The sequence below is a fragment of the Heptranchias perlo genome, chromosome 17, assembly GCF_035084215.1.
Source record: "Heptranchias perlo isolate sHepPer1 chromosome 17, sHepPer1.hap1, whole genome shotgun sequence".
Lineage (NCBI taxonomy): Eukaryota > Metazoa > Chordata > Chondrichthyes > Hexanchiformes > Hexanchidae > Heptranchias > Heptranchias perlo.
The window spans coordinates 48,322,670-48,350,325 of NC_090341.1; the positions used below are offsets into that span (position 1 = coordinate 48,322,670).

Consider the following 27,656-nt stretch of genomic DNA (forward strand, 5'->3'; position numbering starts at 1 on the left):
CTGCCCTACTCCGATCTGGAAGTGATCAGTGCTGACAGTGGAAGGCAAAGGTGAATTGAAGCCCCATTCTCCCTTGCCATGTCAAGCATAACATTCACACCAACACAAGGATACGTGTTATTAGAACCAGCTGCCCGTATTTTTCTAGTGAAGCAGTCTATTAATCTCACAAACCCTCTAATTGCTATTTTTTGAAATACAGGCAGTGATTAAATATCTTGTGGGTGAATTTGTGGCATGTGGAGACAAAAAGGCCTGGCCACTATTTCAAAGCAGACTGACGGTCAGGCACTGATTAGCATCCCCACCAGTTATGGTCAGAGTTCTTCATTGCATTTCTCTTTCCCTTTATAGTAAAAGCTGCATTCCTCCCCCCCCCCCCCCCCCCCCCACCCGAATGGTTTACTGGGTGAGGCACTGAACCATATGGGTTAAAAATAGGCCCCAACTTCGACTTTCTGTCCGTGATGAATTAGCTGATCTCAGCTGAGTCAGCTGTTGAGGGTTAAAATTGGCCACAATGCCACTGGGAACATAGGAACAGGAGTAGGCCATTTAGCCCCTCGCGCCTGTTCCGCTATTCAATCAGATCATGGCTGATCTGTGACCTAACTCCATATACCCGCCTTAAGCCCATATCCCTTAATACCTTTGGTTAACAAAAATCTATCAATCTCAGATTTAAAATTAACAATTGAGCTAGCATCAACTGCGTTTGCGGAAGAGAGTTCCAAACTTCTATCCCCCTTTGCGTGTAGAAGTGTTTCTTAACTTCACTACTGAAAGTCGGGGCTCCAATTTTAAGGCCATGTCCCCTAGTCCTAGATTCCCCAACCAGTGGAAATAGTTTCTCTCTATCTACCCAATCAGTTCCCCTTAATACCTTGAAAGCTTCGATCAAATCAACCCTTAATTTTCTAAATTTCAGGGCATACAACTCTTGTTTGTGTAATCTCTCCTCGTAATTTAACTCTTGGAGTCCAGGAATCATTCTAGTAAATCTACGCTGGACTCCCTCCAAGGCCAATTTCTCCTTCCTAAGGTGCGGTGTCCAGAACTGAACACAGTACTCCAGGTGTGGTCTAACCAGGGCTTTGTATAGCTGTAGCATAACTTCTACCCCCTTGTATTCTAGTCCTCTAGATATAAAAGCCAGCATTCCATTAGCCTTTTTGATTATTTTCTGTACCTTTCCATGACATTTTAATGATCTATGTACATGGACCCCTAAGTCTCTTTGGACCTCCAGTGTTTCAAGCTTTTCACCATTTAGAAAGATCTATCCTTTTTAGGTCCAAAGTGGATGACCTCACACTTGCCTACATTGAAATCCATTTGCCACAGTTTTGCCCATTCACTTAATCTATTAATATCTCTCTGTAATTTTATGCTTCCATCGACATTGCTTACAATGCTGCCTATCTTTGTGTCATCGGCAAACTTGGATATGTAGCTCCCTATCCCATCATCCAAGTCGTTAATAAATACAGTGAATAGTTGAGGCCGTAGCACAGATCCCTGTGGGACACCACTAGTCACATCCTGCCAATTTGAGTACCTGCCCATTATCCCTAATCTCTGTCTCCTGCCACGCAGCCAATTTCCTAACAGGCCAATAAATTTGCCCTCAATTCCATGGGCTGGGAAGGAGAAAATCAGCTAGGGTTGTCACTCCTGATCACTATCCAGTCACTATTGCTGAAAGTGGAAGTGGCATGGGTGTGCTGCCTTGCAAGGTTGAATAGCCCATTGACATTCAGGCCCTGAAAAACCACGGTACTATTTGCGCACCAGGGAGGCACTACCACCTGCTGGTGAATTAGCGGAGTCGACTCATTTCAATGTTCAATGGCAGGTTCGGGGCGTAACTCCTGTGCAACATGGGAGTAAATAGGATGGGAGAGGGGTTGTGGGAAGATTTAAAAGCTGGCAGAAAATTCTCGACAGCATTGCTGGTACATGGTGTGTTGCTGCTCCTCCGTCTTTTCTTAGAATGCTCAATGATTTCTCAACACTCCATCGTAGCTTCAAACTTCACAGACTGGTAACTCACACAGACAGCCTCAAGAAAGTGGTGGCAGAAGGAGGCCAGGCCAAAGTTTCTCACATGTCGATCTACAAGCCCCACCCCAGGGTGGGTTCAAGTCCATCTGTAGAGACTTGAGCACAAAATCTAGGCTGACTCTCCAGTGCAGGACTGAGGGAGACGTTAAACCGAGGCCCCGTCTGCCCTCTCGGGTGGACATAAAAGATCCGAAAAAGAGCAGGAGAGCTCTCCCTGGTGTCCTGGCCAATATTTATCCCTCAACCTAAAACACTAAAACAGATTATCTGGTCATTATCTCTTTGTTGTTTGTGGAACTTCCTGTGCGCAAATTGGATGCCGTGTTTCCTGCATTACAACAGTGACTAAACTTCAAAAGTACTTCATTGGCTGTAAGCCACTTTGGGAGGTCCTGAGGTGGTGAAAGGTGTGATTTAATGCAAGTCTTTCTTCTACAGATTTTCCCGGATGAGATCTGCCACAAGTGAGACCAGCTGACTTGCAGGAAAGGTAGCCACCTGAATCAGTCACCAAAGCCATATGAAGGGAGATGGCAGTGGGACTGAGTGTCACCTCTCTTACCCCGAGGGCAGTGGAACAGTGCCGAAAAGAGTTTAATGACCTGACCAGGGCTACCAAGGTAAGGGAACTGCGACCTTCACCTTTTCACTTTGGCACAAGTCCCTTACTTCACTGACCACCCTCACTTCTTCAATGGGATGATGTCATTATCACAGTGCATCGTGGTTCAAGAGCTATTCCACCTGGAACTAATGTTTGGAACTCCCCTCACAAGTCCTTCTTGCACGCTGCTCCTCAAAACTCCAACCTCTCACATTACAGAGTCCTTCCAGCAGTCATCTTTCTGTCTATATCTCATTACACTCTTTGGGTGCTGTACACCCATACTTACCTCATAGCAAGGGGGAGCATAAGAGGAGGAAAAGGGAAAAGATGATGATGATCACTATAATGATGTGAGGATGATGAAGAGGAGGTGGAAGTCCTTAACTGTTGCAAGATGATGAGGAGAAGGATGATGATGATTATGATGATGATGATGACGAAGAGGAGGATGGTAACATCAAGGAAGAGGATGATGATGATGAATGAGGGGGATGATGATGATGATGAAGAGGGGAATGATGATGATGATGAAGAGGGGGATGATGATGATGATGAAGAGGGGGATGATGATGATGATGAAGAGGGGGATGATGGTGACGAAGAGGATGATGATGATGAAGAGGGGGATGATGATGACGAGAAGGACAAAGATGAGGATGATGATGAGGAGGATGTTGATGATGATGGTGACGAGGAGGATGATGATGATGATGATGATGATGATGATTAGGAGGAGGAGGAGGATGATGATGATGATGAGGAGGATGATGATGATGAGGAGGAGAAAGATAATGATGACGAGGAGAATGATGATGTGATGAGGAGGAGGATGATGACGATGAAGAGGATGATGTGATGAGGAGAATGATGATGATGATGATGATGACTAGGAGGAGGAGGAGGATGATGATGATGATGATGATGATGATGACGACAATGACCACCACCACCACCATCCCACCCCTTTTATCTCTGGTGCCTCGCTCTCTATTGCTCTGCCTTTGTCACCCACCTTGTCCTACATACCAGCTCACTTTCACCCAGAGCGATCGAGATAATGGAGATGAGGATATGGGTGACCCACTGAGCATGATGGAGCTGGAGGAGCAGGAAGTGGATGAGGACTCAGACACTCCCCAACGGAGACTCAGGAGATGTTTTCCCTTGGCTGAGGAGATAGAAATTAACATCTCATGGGTCCAGCTATGAAAAGACGGACATTTGATGAACATCACACCAATGTACAGGCACTGAGGTTGATCTCCCAGGATGTGACAGGTATCTCGATTCAGTCCACTAATTTCATATGCAGCAACATCAAGGAAGTTTTTGCTCATTGTACAGATCAATGGAGCATGTGGAGTTTCATTCCGGTCTAAGACTGTCCCCCCCCCCCCCCCACAACACTCAGACTGTCTCCCCCCCACCATAGCAACGTCCCAGGACAGAGTCGGCGCCTCCTCCTCAGATCCTGCAACATAATGTCTAATATGTCACTGTATAATGAGGCCACCATTGACAGGCCGGGAACAAGAAGCACCAAATTAAGAGCAACAGGGTTCAGTAGTTTTAAAATACTGAGAGGAATGGATAATGGAAATGCAAATGAGTTATTTAACTGGGAGCACGAGCGCCAAACTAGAAAGTGTGAGTATAAATGAACAAACCAGGCTGCAGGTTAGAAGGAACCTGTCGTTGAGCTGCCTGAAGAGTCCCATTGTTTCGCTACACTTGACAGGAATGAGAAGAGGGCCTCAGTTTGCACTGTAATCTCAGCCTGCTTTCAGGATCAATGTCACCTTTGTAAATGTGAGTTTTTCTGTTGGCTAGTAGACCATTTAATTTAATTCAGAACTGAAAATAAACCAAAATGAATGGTCCTGTGTTTATCCATCAAAATGCCCCAAATTAAGCCAATCTGGACTTCACACAGCCACGCCTGTACAGAAGGAGAAAGTATCCCACATAATATGGCTCGTGTATGTTATTAGTATCAGGCTTTGGCTTGGAAATACTCGAATATTGCAAACTGCAAATCCTGAGCCCTTCCCCGAAAGATCTTTCCTACCGACCGGCAAATCGGTAACCTTCCCCAGCTCACAACAGAGTATTGGAGATTAGTCTGAAAAGAGCATGGATGGGTATGAGTGGGCATGAGCACTAGTGCAAGAGATGCTGCCAATTCTGCAGCTACCATCAGGACCACATGTGTATGTGGTTAGAATAGTGCAGGGTTCAGAGTCTGCAAAAGGTACAAAAGGCTTCTCAAGTCTCTGACTCAGGAACAGGTACGTATCCCTAATCATTCCTATTCCCATTCCGACTCATATCTCAAAATGGACACTCTGGCACATAGCCTCAAAATGGCTGACCTCTGCACAGTTTTACACTAACGTTTTTCAGGGGTTTCACTTGAAATAGGAAATTGAATCTTTTTAAACACAGTAATCCAGCTGCAATAAAATAACTTTTATAAATTCTTAGAAAATGTTCTATTTGTCCTCTCTAAAGTCTCTTTCACTCTCTCTCCTGTTACTTTTTAATCTTTTATTTTGAAAACTTCTGAAGTTGCTGTTTATAGCCAAAAAATCCCCCTCCCCTTTCACTTCTACACAGCCAGTTGTGTTGGTTGGAGGTTGACGTTAGCAGGGACAAGGGCTGTACTGAGCTCCTTTTGTCTTCTGCGTTTGAAGAAGGCAAACATTGGAAAATTACTTGATTATTTGTCCAAATAAAAACCTTGAAAGAATTCTAAATAAACCTCAAACAGTTTGACGGGCGACTTCACATTTGCAGGAGTTTCAACGATTCCACTCATGAAAAGTTGAACGTCTGGTTCCTTTTGTGTGACACTTACCTCCCTGGTTGAAGCATTGGGTCAGAGGGTCTCCATTCAGAGTGACCTGTCGAGTGTGTCTTCTGCAAGCAAACATAACAGCGAGAGGTCAGGTTCAACAGCAGCCCATTGAAGTCTCAATCCAAAGCGTTCCCTTTTATCCTGTGTTTTATTTGAATGGTGTCCAACAGCAAAGAGTTCAGATGGCTCGTGTCAATGGCCATATCTGTTGCCTTGGGAAGGTTTTTGAATGCTGGCCATTCCATAGCACTTATTTCACAGACAGTCTCATTATGCGGTGAAATTAGAGAGGAATAATTACATATAATAGAGGGGTTTGGATGTTTATATATATAGAAAGGATCCCCAGGAGATTTATACAGTGCAATCTAATCTAGGGCTTTCAGGTGTTTTATGTATAGAATAATGAATGACCAAAAGCTACAAACTGGAATTTATTTGAGGGGTTTGGATGGTTTATATATAAAATAATGGACAGTGAGGAGTGTATTATTGAGAGATTTTTAACCTTCTTTTCTTTGAGGGGGTGACTTTTTCTTAGAGTTCATTAGATGTTTCTTTCTGGCTGGTGCTTGAGACCATCCCAGGCAACAGCAGCTGACACACCCCACTGCTATTACAGTAGCCAGCTAGTTCATTACAAGCAGGACACTACACAGGTTGGAGCATGTAATAAGGCACTATCAAATCAAGGGGTTCAGAGGACATATCAAGCGGACGCCCATGTTAAACAGCTAATGACTGTTATGCATTGTGATAATTACATAGAATTACATAGGAATTACAGCACAGATACAGGTTATTCGGCCCAACTGGTCCATGCCGGTGTTTATGCTCCATATGAGCCTCCTCCCACCCGACTTCGTCTAACCCACTCTGCATAACCTTCTATTTCTTTCTCTCTCATGTGTTTATCCAGCTTCCCCTTAAATGCATCTAGTCTAGTCGCCTCAACTCCTTGTGGTAGCAAGTTCCACATTCTAACCATTCTCTGGGTAAAAAAGTTTCTCCTGAATTCCTTATTGGATTTATTGGTGACTATCTTATATTTATGACCCCTAGTTTTGATCTCCCCCACAAGTGGAGACATTGGCCTCGATTTTAACCCTCTCATGAGGTGGCAGATATCAGGCCGTCCGAGTGTCCCGCTGTGGAGAGGCGGGATACTTAATGAAATATTTAAAGCGGGCTCCTACTGTGCAATTGGGAGCCCATTTTGAAATTGACTGCTGTTGTGTGGGTTTCCCGGGGATCGGGATACCTGGCAGTGAAAGGGAGGCATGAGCTGCCAGCTCCCCAAGGTAAGTGACTCTTTCAACACTCCTTGTGGGCCAGGAGGAGCAGGAGTGCTCCACCCGGGCCCCTCAAGGAAGCCTTCGGCCTCCCCCAGCCCCGAACTACAGCCTCCTCCCCTACAACTCCTCCCCGAACCCTCCCGATTGCAGGCCTCCCCCCCTCACCTCCCGATTGCTTCCTTACCAGTGCCGACCTCCCCCCACTCCCGATTGACGATCTTCCCCCCCTCCTCCCACTCCTGATTGCCGGGCACCATCCCCAAGGGTCCCAGGCTGTGGCTTCCTGTCTCTAGTGTTTCCTCCCGCCCGCTGGCCAGACTGTCCATTTGGCCAGCTGCCGGGAGGGAGGTGCAGATATAAGATGCAAATGATGTCCTGCCATTTGTCGTTGTGTGTTCTTCAGCTGTTTTCAGCCTCACCCTCACCCTCCCTGCCCCCTACCCCGTAATTATTGGGGCGATTTTCTCGATCAAACCCCTTCATAATTTTATTAATATTATTAATCCACAGTGAATAACTGGGGAAATAACACAGTTGGTGTATTCACATAAGGGGGTACAGGAACAGAGAGACCTGGGGGTGTATGTACGCACATCTTTGAAGGTGGCAGGACAAGTTGAGAAGGCTGATAAAAAAGCACATGGGATCCTGGGCTTTATTAATAGAGGCATAGAGTACAAAAGCAAGGAAGTTATGCCAAACCTTTATAAAACACTGGTTAGGCCTCAGCTGGAGAGTATCGTGTTCAATTCTGGGTATCACATTTTAGGAAAGATGTCAAGGTGCAGAAGAGATTTACTAGAATGGTGCCAGGGTTGAGGGACTTCAGTTATGTGGAGAGACTGGAAAAGCTGAGGTTGTTCTCCTTAGAGCAGAGAAGTTTAAGAGGAGAATTGATTGAGGTGTTCAAGATCATGAATGGTTTTGATAGAGTAAATAAGGAGAAACAGTTTCCTGTGGCAGAAGGGTCGGTAACCAGAGGACACAGATTTATGGTGATTGGCAAAACAACCAGAGACAACGAGGAAACTTTTTTTTTTACGCAGAGAGTTGTAATGATCTGCAATGCACTGCCTGAAAGAGTGGTGGAAGTAGATTCAATAGTAACTTTCATAAGAGAATTGGATAAATACTTGAAGGGAAAAAATTTGCAGGGCTATGGGGAAAGGTCAGGGGAGTGGGACTAATTGGATAGATGATTCAAAGAGCCAGCACAGGCACGATGGGCCGAATGGTCTCCTTCTATGCTGTAACGAACTATGATACTATGAACTCTGGAGAGGCTACTCCATATTTTGAATCACATGGTACAATCCCAATCATGAGTCATGTGATACAATCACTGCCATTCATTTGTAGTGGGACCAGAATCCCTATATAGAGCCAATGATGGCTCTCTCGGCTGCAGTACCACATTCCAGTGAATAGGCAAAGTTGTTCAACTGCTTGAACTTCATTTGTGGTTTAAGATGCCCCCTTGATGTGCTAGTCTCTTGTTACATACTACATGCTGTCCTGTATATAAACTAGTACCTCGCTGTAACAGTTAACTCTTTGATGTCCCCTGGTGATAAAAATACTTTCCTTTCACTTCTGGGATCAAAACTAGCCCAAGAGCGATAGGATAAAAGGCTCCTCTCTCTGGCAACAGTGAGCTGTCTAGGTGAACGGAGTTTGGAGCGGTCTCCACCCAGGTCTAAATGGCTGCAGGCACACTGCTCCAAATCTGGACCAACTGGCCTTCTCACTTGGGCCGGTCAGAACGCCTGGTGCGGAAAATATAAAAATTACAACTTGGGTAGCGGGAAGTGTGTTTCTGAGATTTGGGTTCAGGCACATTATTGGGTGGTGAGAGGGAGCTTCATTCTACGACTAAAGTTCTATGTTCTGTCTGGCCTGGGAGTGCATGCTGATGCACATGGTATTCCATATCACAAATGTCACAGCCCTCACTTGATGAATACACAACTAATCGCCCCCAAAAAAATCCCCAAGCAGTACAGTAAAATCCATCGACCAATGACCGGAATTATACGGTGCTGGCTGATATTCTGTGGCACATACCCAGGGGTAGCCTGGATCCTGGAACATAGTTGTGATGATTAGTTGCTAAGAGGGCGTTTTTAAAAATTCATTCATGGGATGTGGGCGTCACTGGCAAGACCAGCATTTATTGCCCATCCCTAATTGCCCTTGAAAAAGTGGTGGTGAGCCGCCTTCTTGAACCGCTGCAGTCCGTGTGGTGAAGGTTCTCCCACAGTGCTGTTAGGAAGGGAGTTCCAGGATTTTGACCCAGCCACGATAAAGAAACGGCGATATATTTCCAAGTCGGGATGGTGTGTGACTTGGAGGGGAACGTGCAGGTGGTGTTGTTCCCATATGCCTGCTGCCCTTGTCCTTCTAGGTGGTAGAGGTAGCGGGTTTGGGAGGTGCTGTCGAAGAAGCCTTGGCGAGTTGCTGCAGTGCATCCTGTGGATGGTACACATTGCAGCCACGGTGCGCCGATGGTGAAGGGAGAGAATATTTATGGTGGTGGATAGGGTGTCAATCAAGCGGGCTGCTTTGTCCTGGATGGTGTCAAGCTTCTTGAGTGTTGTTGGAGCTGAACTCATCCAGGCAAGTGGAGAGTATTCCATCACACTCCTGACTTGTGCCTTGTAGATGGTGGAAAGACTTTGGGGAGTCAGGAGGTGAATCACTCGCCGCAGAATACCCAGCCTCTGACCTGCTCTTGTAGCCATAGTATTTATGTGGCTGGTCCAGTTCAGTTTCTGGTCAATGGTGACCCCCAGGATGTTGACGGTGGGGGGATTTGGCGATGGTAATGCCGTTGACTGTCAAGGGGAGGTAGTTAGACTCTCTCTTGTTGGAAATGGTCATTGCCTGGCACTTATCTGGCGCAAATGTTACTTGCCACTTATCAGCCCAAGCCTGGATGTTGTCCAGGTCTTGCTGCATGCGGGCACGAACTGCTTCATTATCTATGGGGTTGCGAATGGAACTGAACACTGTGCAATCATCAGTGAACATCCTCAAACCTGACCTTATGGTGGAGGGAAGGTCATTGATGAAGCAGCTGAAGATGGTTGGGCCGAGGACACTGCCCTGAGTAACTCCTGCAGCAATGTCCTGGGGCTGAGATGATTGGCCTCCAACAACCACTACCATCTTCCTTTGTGCTAGGTATGACTCCAGCCACTGGAGAGTTTTCCCCCTGATACCCATTGACTTAAATTTTACTAGGGCTCCTTGGTGCCACACTCGGTCAAATGCTGCCTTGATGTCAAGGGCAGTCACTCTCACCTCACCTCTGGAATTCAGCTCTTTTGTCCATGTTTGGACCAAGGTTGTAATGAGGTCTGGAGCCGAGTGGTCCTGGCGGAACCCAAACTGAGCATCTGTGAGCAGGTTATTGGTGAGTAAGTGCCGCTTGATAGCACTGTCGACGGCACCTTCCATCACTTTGCTGATGATTGACAGCAGACCGATGAGGTGGTAATTAGCCGGATTGGATTTGTCCTGCTTTTTGTGGACAGGACACACCTGGACAATTTTCCATATTGTCGGGTAGATGCCAGTGTTGTAGCTGTACTGGAACAGCTCGGCTGGAGGCGTGGCTATTTCTGGAGCACAAGTCTTCAGCACTACAGCCGGGATGTTGTCGGGGCCCATAGCCTTTGTTGTGTCCAGTGCACTCAGCCGTTTCTTGATATCACGTAGAGTGAATCGAATTGGCTGAAGACTGGCTTCTGAGGAAGCTGAGATGGATCATCCACTCGGCACTTCTGGCTGAAGATGGTTGCAAACACTTCAGCCTTGTCTTTTGCACTCACGTGCTGGACTCCGCCATCATTGAGGATGGGGATGTTTACAGAGTCTGCTCCTCCCGTTAGTTGTTTAATTGTCCACCACCATTCACGACTGGATGTGGCAGGACGGCAGAGCTTTGATCTGATTTGTTGGTTGTGGAAACGCTTAGCTCTGTCTATAGCATGTTGCTTCCGCTGTTTAGCATGCATGTAGTCCTGTGTTGTAGCTTCACCAGGTTGGCACCTCATCTTTAGGTACGCCTGGTGCTGCTCCGGGCATGCTATTCCACACTCCTCATTGAACCAGGGTTGATCCCCTGGCTTGTTGGTAATGGTAGAGTGAGGAATATGCCGGGCCATGAGGTTACAGATGGTGCTGGAATACAAATCTGCTGCTGCTGATGGCCCACAGCGCCTCATGGATGCCCAGTTTTGAGCTGGTAGATCTGTTCTGAATCTATCCCATTTAGCACGGTGGTAGTGCCACACAACAAGTTGGATGGTGTCCTCAGTGTGAAGACGGGACTTCATCTCCACAAAGACTGTGTGGTGGTCACTCCTACCAATACTGTCATGGACAGATGCATCTGCGACAGGTAGATTGGTGAGGACGAGGTCAAGTAGGTTTTTCCCTCGTTTTGGTTCGCTCACCACCTGCCATAGGCCCAGTTTGGCAGCTATGTCCTTCAGGACTCGGCCAGCTCGGTCAGTAGTGGTGCTACCAAGCCACTCTTGGTGATGGACATTGAAGTCCCCCACCCAGAGTACATTCTGTGCCCTTGCTACCCTCAGCGCTTCCTCCAGGTGGTGCTCAACATGGAGGAGGACTGATTCATCAGCTGAGGGAGGACGGTAGGTGGTAATCAGCAGGAGGCTCCCTTGCCCATGTTTGACCTGATGCCATGAGATTTCATGAGGTCTGGAGTCAATGTTGAGGACTCCCAGGGCCACTCCCTCCTGACTGTATATCACTGTACCGCCACCTCTGATGGGTCTGTCCTGCCGGTGGGACAGGACGTACCCAGGGATATTGATGGAAGTGTCTGGGACGTTGGCTGGAGTTGTGTTTAAAACTGACTTGCCCCTTTAAGACCACTACTCAAGTCCTCTGTTGGCGGGGTGGGGTGGGGGGGGGTGCTGGAATGCAGTCTAAATAGGCATATCCTGAGGCTAATTGCTGAGAGACGTTTCTGTAGATTGGCAGCTGCTCGTAAATCCCCGGCTTCTCCCTTTGGAAATCGGGCCAGGTTATTAAGGTCAGAAAAACCAGCAGGGAATGACTGACTTTCTTTTTATTAAAAATCCTCGTAATGTCCTAATTGTGAGATCGGCAGTGTGATGGACGTGCTCGGTGCAAGACTTTTACACAGACAGTGGCGTACGCACACTCGTATGTAGGGAGAAAACAAACACACAATACATTATTCAAGTAAACAAATTAATCTAAGCAACAGACTGACCTGCGTGCGCCGGGTATGTATGTGCTGCAGGAGCTTCCGTTCCAGGTGCAGTAAGGGTCTCTGGCCAGGCAGCATTCGGCACAGCCCTTACCGTACAAATCACACTGGTACAAGGAGACCTGGGCCAAACCATTCTTTGAACCAAGGTAAAGCCACTGCTGCAATGAAAACCAATGGGATTGCCATAGTCGGTAATTGATTTAAAGATGCCATTTGTTAAGCTCAGATCATAGAATCTTACATAGAAGGAGACCATTCAGCCCATTGTACCTGTGCCGGCTCTTTGAAAGAGCTATCCAATTAGTCCCACTTCACTGCTCTTTCTCCATAACCCTGCAAATTTCTCCTCTTCAAGTATTTATCCAACTCCCTTTTGAAAGTTACTATTGAATCTGCTTCCACCGCCCTTTCAGGCAGTGCATTCCAGATCATCACAACTCACTGTTGGTCAGGATACCAGGAGAACTCCCCTGTTCTTCTTTGAATAGCGGCCATGGGATCTTTTACATCTACCTGAGAGGGCAGACGGGGCCTCGGTTTAACGTCTCATCCCAAAGACGGCACCTCCGACAGTGCAGCACTCCCTCGCTGAAGTGTCAGCCTAGATTTTGTGCTCAAGTCCTGCGGTGGGGTTTGAATCCAGAATGTTCTGATCGAGAGACGAGCGCACTACCACTGAGCCAGAAATGGCAGGTGCATCGAAATCAGTGGACAGAAAAGCATAGGCCAGTGTGCCCAAGCTCTTCCAATGAGCCATCCACTACATGCAAGGTCCTGCAGGCGGCCTGGGATCCCGGGAAATTTAGTCCATCGAGAGAGAGAGAGAGAGAGAGAGAATTACTGGTCCGACAGCAATGTGGTAATCACGCTGCGGGGTTCAGGTGTTATATGGACCCTGAACTCCGAAAAGATGTTTGTGCCCGGAAATCAGTTTCAGTTAATATTCTTTAATATACACCGTGGAGTTGGCTGCTCACAGTTTTATTTGGTCACTGCTCCATTTGTCAGCTGAAAGCAGGTATCATTATGGACACTGACCAGCCCTCCCTCTCCCTCGGAGTGGTGACATGTCTTGAGGTAATCTACCCAGATGCCCGCTGCCCGAGAAGCTAGCAAAATGGAGCCCAACTGCACGATTGCGAAAAATGAGTCACTGCAAGCCAGCGATATCTTTTTTCTAAGAACTGATGCTGCTCGTGATGTAAATTCTGAACGCTGTAAATTTGTGTCAGTCTTTCTCATTATTGGGCAAAGTTAAATAAGATTTTTGAGTTGCTGATTTTGGAGGTTACTCAAGTAGGTCCTGGCTTTACCATTAACGGGAAGTAATCTCTGCTCTATTGCTCTTTGACCTTACTCCCAAGAAGATAATGCTCACGATCTATCAATCCGGACGTTCTGATTTTACATTTCCATCCAAACATTTCATAATGAATTGTAACAAATAAGCATCAAAGAACCAGGATGTGTCTGCTTACCCGTTTCCTGGACAGGTTCATTGAAGTAATGGGTGATTTGTCCTGAAGAGAGATTGAATCACAGTAAGGAGGTATCCATGACATTAACAGTGGAAGTATCATTCAGTATCTTTCTGTAACTTTTTATTTAAAGATGAGAAGAAGCATCAGAGAGAAAGAAATTTAAAAAACAAACAAATTTACATTTATCCAGCACCTTATCGCATGTCTCTCAGAAACACGCCAGGGCAGTTTACGTAATACATTGTACACTTATGATTTTAAATGGGTAAATGCAGCAGCCATTTTGAACACAGTAAAGTCCCACAACAGCAATGAGATGAATAAGCAGTTAATGTGTTAACCTGTGGCACCGACCAAGGGAGAAACATTGATCAGGACACCAGGAGATTCCCCTGTTCTTCTTTGAATAGTGCCATGGAATCTTTTACATCTACCTGAACCATCAGAACAGGACAGCACCTCTACAATGCAGCGCTCCCTCAGTACTGCACTGGAGTGTCAGCCTAGATTGTGTGCTCAAGTCCTGTATGATGGAGTTGATCCTTTGGCTAACAGCAGCCCAACAAGACTGGACCCCAGGGTAGGTCTATAAAGTGTGGACATGGTCATAGACTCTTCCATATGCTCACCAACAAAACCACAGTATTGACCGGTGTATTCTATAATAACTATGATGAAAACTTCAATCTGGCCCTCGCACGAATGCTTACTTGGGACACGTTACAAAGGACAGAGCATCTGACCTCCCATTGCCCATCAAAAAACAAGATGGCTCCATTCTTTATTTCAAACTTTTAAAACTCGTAGGGTGCGGTAGTGTAGTGGTTATGTCACTGGACTAGTAATCCAGAGGCCTGGACTAATAATCCAAAGAACGTGAGTCATGGCAGTTTTTAAAAATCTGGAAATAAAAAGCTGGTATCTGTTGGATTGTCGTGAAAACCCAACTGGTTCACTAACGTCCTCTAGGGAAGGAAACCTGCCGTCCATACCCGGTCTGGCCTGTATAGTGACACCAGTCCCACAACAACGTGGCTGCCCTCTGAAGTGATCTAGCAAGTCATTCACTTCAGAGCAACAAGGGATGGGCAATAAATGCCAGCCTTGCCCACATCCAGTAGGCAGTGAAAAAATTTGCAGGGCTACGGGGATAGGGCGGGGGAGTGGAACTAACTGGATTGCTGTTGCATAGAGCCGGCACAGACTCGATGGGCTGAATGGCCTCCTTCCGTGCTGTAACCGTTCTATGATTCCATGGTTTTATGATTCAGTGAATTAATTAAAAACTGATTGGGCCAGAATTTACGGTGAGGCTAATGACGCTCACCATTATTTATACAGAAATCACACAGCAACTTCAGGCGAGAGCAGATGCATGGTTAAACGTGAAAATCCGGAAGTTTCTGTCCGAGATGCGTCGCTCAGCCGATAGCTTCCCGAAAACAGCATCTCACTGTCTGACTCACCAGTGAAATGCATTGAACGACGAGAATTCCTGTACTTGCACTGTAGATACAAAGTAAACTCACTACGGAAAGTTAGGGCTTGTCCATTTCAGTCCAAGTACCCTTTTTAATGGTGTGATTAGTCTTAATTACTGCTAAACAACCTCTCTGGTACTGAAAATTAACTTTTACAAGTGTGGAGTCTCATTCCTTCAACTTTTAATTGTAGTTGAAGATTTAAAAAAAATTAAATTATATTTTATTTTACTTTTTCTTTCTCTTTTTTCTCTCTCTCTTAATCCAGTCTTTCTTTCCCTCTCATTATTTCACATTCTGTACCTGATTCACTATCCTAACTTACACTTCCTGGTTCAGACTCTGTGCTGTTCATTGACAATTCTTCAATCTGATTGGTTAAGGAGATACACAGTTGTTTGCCCTGTTTACACAGATCTCAGATGCCCTGTAGGGGGCACCATGCTGTTTCCATCTCCCACTTCCAGCAACCTGCCGTGCAAAAGCTCATGGAAATTAAACAAGCAAGGGCAAGTCTAACAAGCGGCGAGCACTGGTTACAGTGAATTCTGGTCCATTATTTCTCCCCTGCCGTACAAAATATAATTTTGTTTTCTGTTCCCTCGTACCTTTCGGGCTCCTCTTTGTCTGTACCTTGGGGACAGAGGTCTATGGGCAGAGCTCTCCACCCCAGATGCCGCTGAAGACGGGGACTTTACACCAAGTGGCTTCTCCAAAGGTCCTTTCTGAACAGCAATTTTAAAGTATGCAGCACGGAAAAGGAGGAAAACTGAGAGGCCCCAGGAAGTGTACAGATATGTCCTTTTATTGTATTTGAGCTTTATGAAATAATTAAGATGAATATTCTTCCTCTTTAACCCTGATCAAAAAGCAAACAGTCCTTTGCATTATTTCTTCACTATAGTAATCTCAGTTTCCTTTCAATTAGATGGCCAGTCGGCCGATTGCAGGCTGCTAATTGGCTAAGCAGCACCACAAAACAGAGAGTAAGATGAAGCAGAAAAAGAGGACGTTTGACAGTTGTCAGGTGGTTGATACAAATGGGAACCAGGCTGAATATAGAAAGTACAGAGGAGAAGTGAAAAAGCAAACAAAAGGGGCAAAGAGAGAGTATGAGAATAGACTGGCGGCTAACATAAAAGGGAATCCAAAAGTCTTCTATAGGCATATAAATAGTAAAAGGGTAGTAAGAGGACGGGTGGGACCGATTAGGGACCAAAAAGGAGATCTACACATGGAGGCAGAGGGCGTGGCTGAGGTACTAAATGAGTACTTTCATTTGTCTTTACCAAGGAAGAAGATGCTGCCAAAGTCACAGTAAAAGATGAGGTAGTTGAGATACTGGATGAACTAAAAATTGATAAAGAGGAGGTACTAGAAAGGCTGGCTATACTTAAAGTAGATAAGTCTCTCGGTCTGAATGGGATGCATCCTAGGTTGCTGGGGGAAGTAAGGGTGGAAATTGCAGAGGTGCTGACTATAATCTTCCAATCCTCCTTAGATACGGGGGTGATACCAGAGGACTGGAGAATTGCAAATTGTTACACCTTTATTCAAAAAAAGGTGTAAGGATAAAACCGGCAACTACAGGCCGGTCAGTTTAACCTCAGTGGTGGAGAAGCTTTTAGAAATTATAATTCAGGACAAAATTAATAGTCACTTGGACAAGTGTGGATTAATAAATGAAAACCAGCATGGATTTGTTGAAGGCAAATCGTGTTTAACTAACTTGAATGAGTTTTTGATGAGGTAACAGAGAGGGTTGATGAGGGCAATGCGGTTGATGTTGTGTATATGGACTTTCAAAAGGCGTTTGATAAAGTGCCACATAATAGGCTGGTCAGCAAAAGTGAAGCCCATGGAATAAAAGGGGCATGAATACGAAATTGGCTAAGTGACAGAAAACAGAGAGTAGTGGTGAACGGTTGTTTTTCGGATTGGAGGAAGGTATACAGTGGTGTTACCCAGGGGTCGGTACTGGGACCACTGCTTTTTTTGATATATATTAATGACTTGGACATGTGTGCAGAGGGCACAATTTCAAAATTTGCACATAACACAAAACTTGGAAGTGTAGTAAACAGTGAGGAAGATTGTAATAGACTTCAAAAGGATATAGACAGGCTGGTGAAATGGGCGGACATGTGGCAGATGAAATTTAACGCAGAGAAGTGCAATGTGATACATTTTGGCAGGAAGAACGAGGAGAGGCAAAATGAAATAAATGGTACAATTCTAAAGGGGATGCAGCAACAGCCCTGGGGATATATATGCACAAATCTTTGAAGGTGGCAGGACGGGTTGAGAAAACAGTTAAAATAGCATACGGGATCCTGGGCTTTATCAATCGAGACATAGAGTACAAAAGCAAGGAAGTTATGTTGAACCTTTATAAAACACTGGTTCGGCCGCAACTGGAGAATTGTGTCCAATTCTGGGCACCGCACTTTAGGAAGGATGTGAAGGTCTCAGAGATGGTGCAGAGAAGATTTACTAGAATGGTTCCAGGGATGAGAGACTTCAGTTACGTGGATAGACTGGAGAAGCTGGGGTTGTTCTCCTTAGAGCAGAGAAGGTTGAGAGGAGATTTGATAGAAGTGTTCAAAATCATGAAGGATTTAGATAAAGCAAATAAAGAGAAACTGTTCCCATTGGCGGAAGGGTCGAGAAACAGAGGACACAGATTGGCAAAAGAACCAAAGGTGACATGAGGAAAATCTTTTTTACGCAGTGATTAGTTATGATCTGGAATGCGCTGCCTGAAAGGGTGGTGGAAGCAGATTCAATCGTGGCTTTCAAAAAGGAATTGGATAAATACTTGAAGGGAAAAAAATTGTAGGGCTACAGGGAAAGAGCAGGGGAATGGGACTAACTGGATTGCTCTTACAAAGAGCCGGCATGGGTTTGATGGGCCGAATGGCCTCCTTCTGTGCTGTAACCATCCTATGATTCTATGATTTTATGAAATCCTTCACTACTTTTTTGGGTTTTAGTCAGTCACTCAAATGTTTCATTTTCATGCATTAGACTTGTGTGTAAGAGTTCAGGAGAAGGATCACACACAGCGACAGAAATTTTTTAAAAAAAATTAATATTAAAAAAAAATTCTCGATAAAAATGCATATTGCATCTAATCTCCAACAGTTCAGTAGGCAGCATTCATGTAAGTTTTAGCACAGCAGGATCTAGTTTGGATTTTTTGATTCATCTCATGCCAAAGCAGTCCCTGGAGTGTTAAAACCCACGGCAAGCACACTCACATCTAGGGTTGCCTGACTGAATCCTGAAAAATGCCATAAGTGATTTGCCAAGAAATGTCCTTATTAGGATCATGCACAGATCAGGAATTCTTTAGACTGTCTAAATATACAGCTCCTTTGAATTGTATCTCTATTAACTGGGATTCCTTTCTTATTTAAAACAATTAATCTGAATTTCTTCCAAACCCCCCCGCCCCCATCCCCACCCCCACCAAATGTTGTCCCCTCGTCTCCTGAAGGCAGATGGCTTGATGCAGCTCCACAGATGCCCCAATCTCTCTGGTACCTCACCCAAGTGGCTACATTAACCTAGACTGCGAACGTTGGCAAGCTATTTGACCCTCCCTTTTCTCAGTCTCAGTATGTCTCACACCAGCTGAGCTCCTTCTCAGCATCTCCTCGAGACTGCTATGCCTTTTCTCACTGCCTTCTCACCATGGCTGGGTCTGCTCACGCCCTTACCCAGCATCGCTGTGTCTCCTCTCACCCTTCCCTTTCATGGTTAGGTCTTCTCTCAGCCTTCCCTTCCATAGCTGGGTCTCCTCTCAGCACTTCCCCTCCATGGTTTGGTCTCCTCATCCTACCTCACCCTTCCCTTCCATGGATGGGAAGAAAAGCCTTCAAAAGAAAACCAGGCGTGGTGTTAATGGGCTGCCGATTTGCGATGAGCCAATTTCATGCTACTGGTGTGGACCAGTTTCACCCCCATTGCGTCACAAAGGCCATCGCGTTGCTTGCATGTCGGACCTCTCATGTCGTAATCATCCTTCCTCCTTTCAAAATGTTGCAACTGGATCAATGTTGTGTGTTAGTAAAGTGAATAGGAAGTGATTTGGTACTTTAAGTAAGATGCGTCTTTACATGGAGTTAGTTCTATGAATTATAGTCAGCTCCACTTACCTGGAATACCTCCAACTCTTCTAGAATGATCTCTTCTACCTCCTGGTTTGCTTTAGGAGCATAGATAGATTTCAGGACCACCCCAGTGTCTGTAGAGAAATACAACAGAACTATCAGCTCTTGTTTTACAGAGTGCAGCCTGCAAGCACCAGTGTTCAATGTCTCTGTTAATCAGTAAGGGAGGAACAGACATTCCAACCTACAACTTCTGCCAGGCCCTTTACTCCACTTTCATCAATACCCAAAACAAGCACACAATCCCTCTTTAGACTGATTAAACGTTTCTTGCTATGAGCCAGGATGAAAAGCTGAAGTATTTTTGCGCACTTCAACTAAGACTAGCAAAATTAGATTTGCAAAGTTGATGTTATTTTCTTTTAATACAATTGATGATGACGCCCCACTGGTCCATGAACACGAGACTGTCACAATGTCCTGAGGTAAAATGCCACGGGGTGTCAGCAAGGATACACTAGCGACATCAAGTGGTGGCCATTATGAGCTGCAGCGCTACAGTGTCGTATATGGAGGATCAGTCACAATTGTTCAGGGGCTATAGGTAACATTTCATGACGATCCCGATTGCTGTGTACAACAAATAAATAAGTATTTGGTGGCGCAATGGTTTAACCCACTGGCCTTTAACTTCCACCCAGACTGTTGGTGTGAAAGTCTCCCCGTCTGCTGGCTGTAAGCAATACCGGCTTCAGGTGCCCACAGAACCCACAGCAGTGGTGGGTCCTAGATTCTCAGGGACATCCCCAGTGCTGCCGGTAAATGCTGAAGCCGGTTGATAATTGCTGTCCGTTGCAAAGCATGAATTGAAACTGGTGAAGTTGAATGCTAAGGATGGAGAGGTTGGGACTACAGGAATGGACAGGCTGCTCCAGAGAGCAGAAGACCAGAGCTTCAGCCTCTGAATACTGGGTTGACATCCAGCGGGGTACTCACGTCCGATGGGAGTGGGGTGGTGACCCCCATCAGGATCTAGCCGGTTCTCCTGGTAGGGAGTTGTGAGTCAGGCTAACGACCTGTCCGTGTAAAAAGAACCTTCGTTATGGAAACAGCCCAGAGCACAATCTGGTGGATGTAAAAGCAGTGGAAGAAATGGGCTGCCTCATATGCTGGGACGAGGTGGAGGTGGAAGAGGAAGATGAGGAGGAGTACGAGGATGAGGAAGGCAAGGAGGACAAGGATGAGGAGAAGGAGGACAAATAGGAGAAGGAGGAGGAGGAGGAGGAGGAGAAGAAGGAGGGGAATGGGCAAGTCTCGTGGAATTTTCTTGATTGCCTTTGGGAATCAGGAAGGGATTCCCCAGAGTTCTTCCTGAAATTGGCCATAGTTTTTTTTCCGTTTATTTTGTCACTCCCAGGAGTTATCACTACTAACAGTGGAGGAGGCTGTACATGAGACTGCACTGTCTAATGGATAGGGAGGGCAGTGATGGACCTGATGGTCTTCCTCCCGTATGTTTGCATGACAGGTAGATATGGGGGGTGGGGGGGGTTCACTAGTCTGGTACTGATAGCAATACATCCCAAGTTAACAACAATCTACAACATTTTTAAGGTGAGTTAGTTTTGTTGCTGCCAAATCAGAATGGCAATACCTGGAATTAGAGATGATGCAGTTAGATTATCCAGTTACCTTATTGTGCAACATGTACAGGTACACTTGACACTTACTGTTCGGCACACTTGGTACATAAAACGTATGGGGTTAGGTTCTCAACTTGTGCGCGGTGTGAAACATTTGCAAAATATTTTGGAGGGTTTCGATGTTCATTGTTTTGATGGTGGGGAGATGAGGCAAACCCGAAATATCCATTTTCATACAACTGATTAATTAGTAAGACGCTAATTCGATTTAAACTTAATGCCCATTTATAAAGTCATTACTAACAAATACTTTTTTTTAAGAGAGCTGATTGGTGGCTTTTAAAGGAAGTTATGGCGGTTCAAACTACCCACCTGTTCCAATGAACATCACATCATACTGTCCGTCCACTGCCTCAACCCGATCCACAGCAAGCCGAGTAAACTTGTAGTCCACACCGACTCGTACCAGCACCGGCCGCTGACTCACGGGGTAGACAGAGTCGTGCATGAGGGGGTGGGTCCGGATAAAGAAGATCGCCTCGTCCGGATATTCACGGGTTGACCGGTAGCTCCCGTAAGTGCTGCTAGGACACTGAAAGTAAGTGACACACGCAACCATAAGATCACGACAGAGAAAGCTTTGCACTTTGAGGCTTTGCTCAAAATCTCACCAATGATTCAGTGTTTTCTAGATGATGGTATAAAACAAAACAAGAAAGAAATTTCCGTGTGTTGCTTATTTTGAAAATGTGAGGTGTGATTCATGGAACAACATTCTCTTTGACTTACTCAACGTAATTAATGCTAATTCAAAGAAATTCTCCTGTTGTCCTGGCCAATATTTTCCCTTAAACCAACACGGTTAATCCTGATTAGCACACAACTGGTTTGCCAAAGGATTTATGTTTGAATCAAGATTATCCCTGGATTAGAGTTTTCAAGCCAATCGCCCAGTTGTGATGAAAGGTTCCACCTAAAATATTAATCTATTTTTCTATCTCAGATGCTAACTGACCCACCGTGGATTTCCAGCGTCTTCTGTTATAATCAAATATAGCACTGATCACATCTTCAGGAATGAGTTACTGTTGAAGTGTCATCACTGGTGTTTTGTAGGCAAATGTGGCAGCCAATTTGTGCACAGCCATGTTCCAAGAACAACAAATGAGGTAAGTGGCTGGTTCATCTGCTTTTGGTGGTGTTGGTCAAGGGATGAGTGTTGGCCAGGACACCAGGGGAACTCCCTGTTCTTCTTCAAATAGTTCCGTAGATTCTTTTACGTCCACCTGAAAAGGCAGTTTAACGTCTCATCTGACAGATGGCACCTTTGACAAAGCAGCACTCCCTCAGTACTGCTCTGAAGTGTCAGCTTGAATTATGAGCTCAAGCCCTGACGTGGACTTTGAACCCACAATCTTTTAACGTGGAGCTCAGAGTTCTGGCACTACGTCAAGCTAACACTAAATACCAGGGTGGATTTTAAAGAAAATTATTTCAAGGCCAGCATTTATTGCCCATCCCTCGTTGCCCTTGAGAAGTTGGTGGTGAGCCGCCTTCTTTTTGAACCGTTGCAGTCCATGTGGTAAAGCTGCTCCCTCAGTGCTGTTAGGTAGAGACTTGGAGGGCAACCTGAAGGTGGTGGTGTTCCCATGCACCAGCTGTCCTTTCCTTCTTAGTGGCGGAGGCTGTGGGTTTGGGAGATGCTGCCGAAGAAGCCTTGGCGAGTTGCTGCAGTGCCTCCCTTAGATGGAATACAGTGCAACCACGGTATACCGGTGGTGAAGGGAGTGAATGTTTAAGGTGGTGGATGGGGTTCCGATCAAGCAGACTGTTTTTTCCTGGATGGTGTCGAACTTCTTGAGTGTTGTTGGAGCTGCACCATCCAGGCAAGTGAAGAGTATTCCATCACACTCCTGACTTGTGCATGGTAGGTGGTAGAGAGGATGTGAATTAATATAAATTATTCTAATCTGTGTAGAACATTGATGGCCCACATTTAAAATATTGTGTGAAATTTTGGGCACTCTGCCTTTGAAAGGCCAGTGATGCATTGGAGATGATTCAGAGAACATACAAACATACGAATTAAGAGCAGGAGTAGGCCATTCGGCCCCTCAAGCCTACTCTGCCATTTGATAAGATCATGGCTGATCTCATTGTGACCTCAACCCTACTTTCCCGTCTACCTACTATAATCTTTGACTCCCTTGTTAATCAGGAATCTATCTAACTCAGCCTTAAAAATATTCAATGACCCTGCCTCCACCGCTCTCTGGGGGATGGAGTTCCATAGACTCACGACCCTCAGAGAAAAGATTCCTACTCATCTCCATCTTATTTTTAAACTGTGGCCCCTAGTTCTAATCCCTAGAAAAGCAACAGAGATATTGCTGGCAGTGAGGGCTCGAAGCTCTGAGGACAAACTCGCAGAACTGAACTTATTTTCAGCAGTGAAATGGATATTGAGAGGGGACATGATCCAGGTCTTTGATAATCTCTTCGAGAGATAAGAGAGTGTAAGCAGATTGTTTAGCTTGGACACAAGGACATGAATTAGATAACGTGAATTAGAAGACACGAGTATGAATTTAACCAACCTGGATATTGGAAGGAATTATATTTTCCACAGGGGTGGAAATATGAAAATTCCCAGCAAAAACAGGCACTTCTGTTTTATTAACAGCATCAAAAAAGAGATCTGTATATATATCTGCTGAAGGGTTTAATGGAGTTATAAGGATATCGAGGGGCATGGTCGACCAAATCTACCTACATATTATTAAAAAGATTGTGTTTCGCTCCGTCGTTTTTGTGCAATGTTATTGGTCCAAGTCACCTAACGGATCAATCAGATCAGATCATGGGAAATCAACAAAAGAACCAATCAGCAATAGATAAAGCCAATGCTGGGTGAAGACAATTCAGGAGGAAGCTAATTTTGGGTGGTGTCAACGCTGGATGAAGTCAACACTGAATGAAGACAATGGTGAGTGGTTAATGCTGGTAACGTCAATTCACTGCTGGGTGAAGCTAATACTAGGTGAATTCAACACTGGGTGAAACGAACACAAAGTGAAGATAATGGTGGGTGAAGGCAAAGCTGGACAAGGCCAATGCTGGAGGAAGATTGGGCTTGATGGCCCTTTTCTTCTTCCATACTTTCTTGTCTTCCTATTTCACATTCTTCGTCTGTATGGTTACACAGACGCAACAGATTAAGAGAGCAAAAAGAGTTTGTAATAAATCAATGAGACACAGTCCTTTCAATGATACAGCCCAGAGCGTCCTGCTCACTGACACAACACTGGGTGCGCACACTGCCTGAGAGATTGTTAACATCACTCACCGTTCCAGGGCGAGGGAAGGGTACACGCCCCGGATAGGTCACCCACTTGTAGTCAGGACCCTCTTTGTGTGCAAATTCTCCTTTGAAGGCCATTATAATGTCGGCCATCTTGTATACACAGACAGCTGATCCGTTGAGAATATTGCTATAAAAGAAAAGAAAAGCTATTGAGTTTCCTCTCACAACATTTAAATAAACCTACTCCTGTAGGCTTATTTAAACCCACTACTTAGCGCGAGTTAAAAACATGATACAACGGCCAGCCCAGGGAAACTGCGATTTCCCTAGATAGTACAGAGCAGCTGAAGAGTTAATGTGAGACCAAGAGTCTTCAATTGAAATTTCTAAACTATATGGTACCAACCAGGGTAAAGGGGTGTGGGAGAAAGGGAAGGGGCGGACACTACGAATGGCGCAAGTAGGGACAGGAAGAAAGAATCATCCAGGGTTCTTGTTACAGATCACCACCCTGGAAAGTGTATTTATGTGGCTGCTGAGTATGGATGGGATCGGGTTTGGCTGCGATGCCATACACAGTCAAATAGCCTGGCATCACACATTGTGGGAGCGCCTTCTCCACACAGACTGCAGCAATTCAAAAAGAAGGTCCAGCACCCACCTTCTCAGGGGCAACTCAGGATGGGCAATAAATGCCAACCTTGCCAGCGACGCCCACATCCCCAGAATGAATTTTTTTAAAATTGTACTCAAAATGACGGTGGTTACTTGGATGAGATGCCATCACATGTGGAACGGTGCCCCAGCGTGTGAGAAAAGGGGAAGAGAATAGGAAACCAGAACACAAGTAGTAATTCCACGATATGCCAACCCTGACCAGCCTACGAATGCCACACACTTCGTGGCAGCCCGGGACGTGAAGCCCTGTTGCCAGCGACATGCTGCTTCTGGAATGATAATTGCAGTTTGTTTAGAAATTTTATCTGCTCTATCAGACAGAGCTGCTGATAGCTGAAGTCAAGCCTTGCTGCTACGCACAGCAATAACATATCAAAAATCGGCAGACAAAATATCAGCAGACCTGTCGCTGAAGAGACAGACAGCCCAGTGACCCGCGTTCACTCCCTGTAGGTGAGGTGTTGCCTCACACACAGTAAATTCCAGTGGTTGCATATCTCTTTGTTTTGAACTTTATCTGGATCTCTTCAGATTCAGATCGGCCCCATTGTCAGGAAACCCGCACTGATTTCCAACTCACCCATCACCCCTGCGGTCGCTGACCTACATTGGCTTCCGGTCCTCCAACACCCCCGATTTAAAATTCTCATCCTCGTGTTCAAATCCATTCTTGGCCACACCCCTCCCGACCTCTGTAACCTTCTCCTGCCCTACAACCCTCTGAGAACTCTGCATTCCTCCAATTCTGGCCTCTTGTGCATCCACCTCTCCCGTTGCTCCACCATTGGTGGCTGTACCTTCCGCCCTCTAAGCCCAAAGCTCTGGAATTCCCTCCCTAAACCTCTCTACCTTTAAGGCCCTCCTTCAAACCTTTGACCATGCTTTTAGTCACCTTTTCTAATATCTCTTTCTTTGGCTCATTGTCACTTTTTGTCTGATTACACTCCTGTGAAGCACCTTGGGATGTTTTTCTACATTAAAGGCACTATATAAATTCAAGTTGTTGTGTTTCAACAGTTTAGTTCAACTATTTATTCCTGGTTGTTAACAAGACTTTTAATGATTTTTTTAATGGGTCTGTATAATAACGGTGCTTGACAGCTTGGTATTATCACAAGACGTTCAGTGTTAGACCTCCAACATGAATCATTACCCTCAGAAGAGGACAAGTAACATTCGCGCCAGATAAGTGCCAGGCAATGACCATCTCCAACAAGAGAGAGTCTAACCACCTCCCCTTGACATTCAACGGCATTACCATCGCCGAATCCCCCACCATCAACATCCTGGGGGTCACCATTGACCAGAAACTTAACTGGACCAGCCACATAAATACCGTGGCTACAAGAGCAGGTCAGAGGCTGGGTATTCTGCGGCGAGTGACTCACCTCCTGACTCCCCAAAGCTTTTCCAGCATCTGCAAGGCACAAGTCAGGAATGTGATGGAATACTCTCCACTTGCCTGGATGAGTGCAGCTCCAACAACACTCAAGAAGCTTGACACCATCCAGGACAAAGCAGCCCGCTTGATTGGTACCCTATCCACCACGTTAAACATTCACTCCCTTCAACACCGGCACACAGTGGCTGCAGTGTGTACCATCCACAAGATGCACTGCAGCAACTCGCCAAGGCTTCTTCGACAGCACCTCCCAAACCCACAACCTCTACCACCTAGAAGGACAAGGGCAGCAGGCACATGGGAACAACAACACCTGCACATTCCCCTCCAAGTCACACACCATCCCAACTTAGAAATATATCGCCGTTCCTTCATTGGGTCAAAATCCTGGAACTCCCTTCCTAACAGCACTGTGGGAGAACCTTCACCACACAGACTGCAGCGGTTCAAGAAGGCGGCTCACCACCACCTTCTCAAGGGCAATTAGGGATGGGCAATAAATGCTGGCTTTGCCAGTCACGCCCACATCCCATGACTGAATAAAAAAAAGGACAGGCACAGGAAGAAAAAGACATTACACCCAGGTTTTGATTATCTTTCACTAAGAAAATCCAGGCGAACGGCCAAAGCCTAATGTGCAGGCAGCACTAAGGTCAGAAAGAGTAAAAGGCAGACAAGATAAATCAGGAAGCAGTGACTCAGGTAAAGCCTGCAGAGTGTAGGAGGGAGGCAAGATTGAGGGAGGAAAAGGCTGAGGGAGAAAAAGACTGAGGGAGGAAAAGACTGAGGTAGGAAAAGACCGAGGGAGGCAAAGATTGAGGGAGGCAAAGACTGAGGGAGGCAAGTTTGTGGGAGGCAAGTTTGTGGGAGGCCAAGATTGAGGGAGGCAAAGACTGAGGGAGGAAAGATTGAGAGGGGCAAGACCAAGGGAGGCAAAGAGTTCCACAGTTTTGAAGATCTGGCAAAGAATGAGTTAGAAGAGGAGATCGCACAACAAGACTTGATTTCAATACGATGTGGATGAAGCGAGGTAGAAACACAGAGAAAGAGACAGATAGATTCAGTTTTTTAATAACATTTACACTGTACATATAAGGAAATATAGGTAGCATTCTATAAATACAGTGCTTATGTTCTTCTCTGTCACTAATGCACACACACACACACACACACACACTCCACATCATTACCAGGTAAGGAAGAGCATGCAATTTGTTTCCAAGCTTCAGTTGAGTTGACCATCAATTCACTCACTGCCCATTCTTTCCTATAAGGTAAGCACCTGGCCTCCACTCAACGCCCTGTGACAGCCTAGACAAGAGTGGCACATCACTGTGTTCAGAGTGAGTCTGCCATTCTGTGAAAGGATATTCTGGCACTCATAAGATAACATCTACTCAATAGGGAGAACATATTTGGAAATCACAATGCAGCAACTGCAGTCTTCAAACAATTCCAAG

At 45.6% G+C, this 27,656-nt stretch overlaps 1 protein-coding gene across 1 annotated transcript in view; it reads right to left on the bottom strand.

Moving 5' to 3' along the window:
* sema3h (sema domain, immunoglobulin domain (Ig), short basic domain, secreted, (semaphorin) 3H) overlaps positions 1-27,656 on the bottom strand; it is a 161,642-nt gene that overhangs the window by 10,843 nt on the left and 123,143 nt on the right. The window contains exons 10-15 of the mRNA XM_067998952.1: positions 24,159-24,303; positions 21,185-21,404; positions 19,215-19,303; positions 13,571-13,612; positions 12,093-12,250; positions 5,529-5,590 (exon numbers count right to left, since the gene is read on the bottom strand). Of these exons, the coding sequence (XP_067855053.1) occupies positions 5,529-5,590; positions 12,093-12,250; positions 13,571-13,612; positions 19,215-19,303; positions 21,185-21,404; positions 24,159-24,303 (716 nt within the window). The remainder of the gene's footprint in view (positions 1-5,528; positions 5,591-12,092; positions 12,251-13,570; positions 13,613-19,214; positions 19,304-21,184; positions 21,405-24,158; positions 24,304-27,656) is intronic.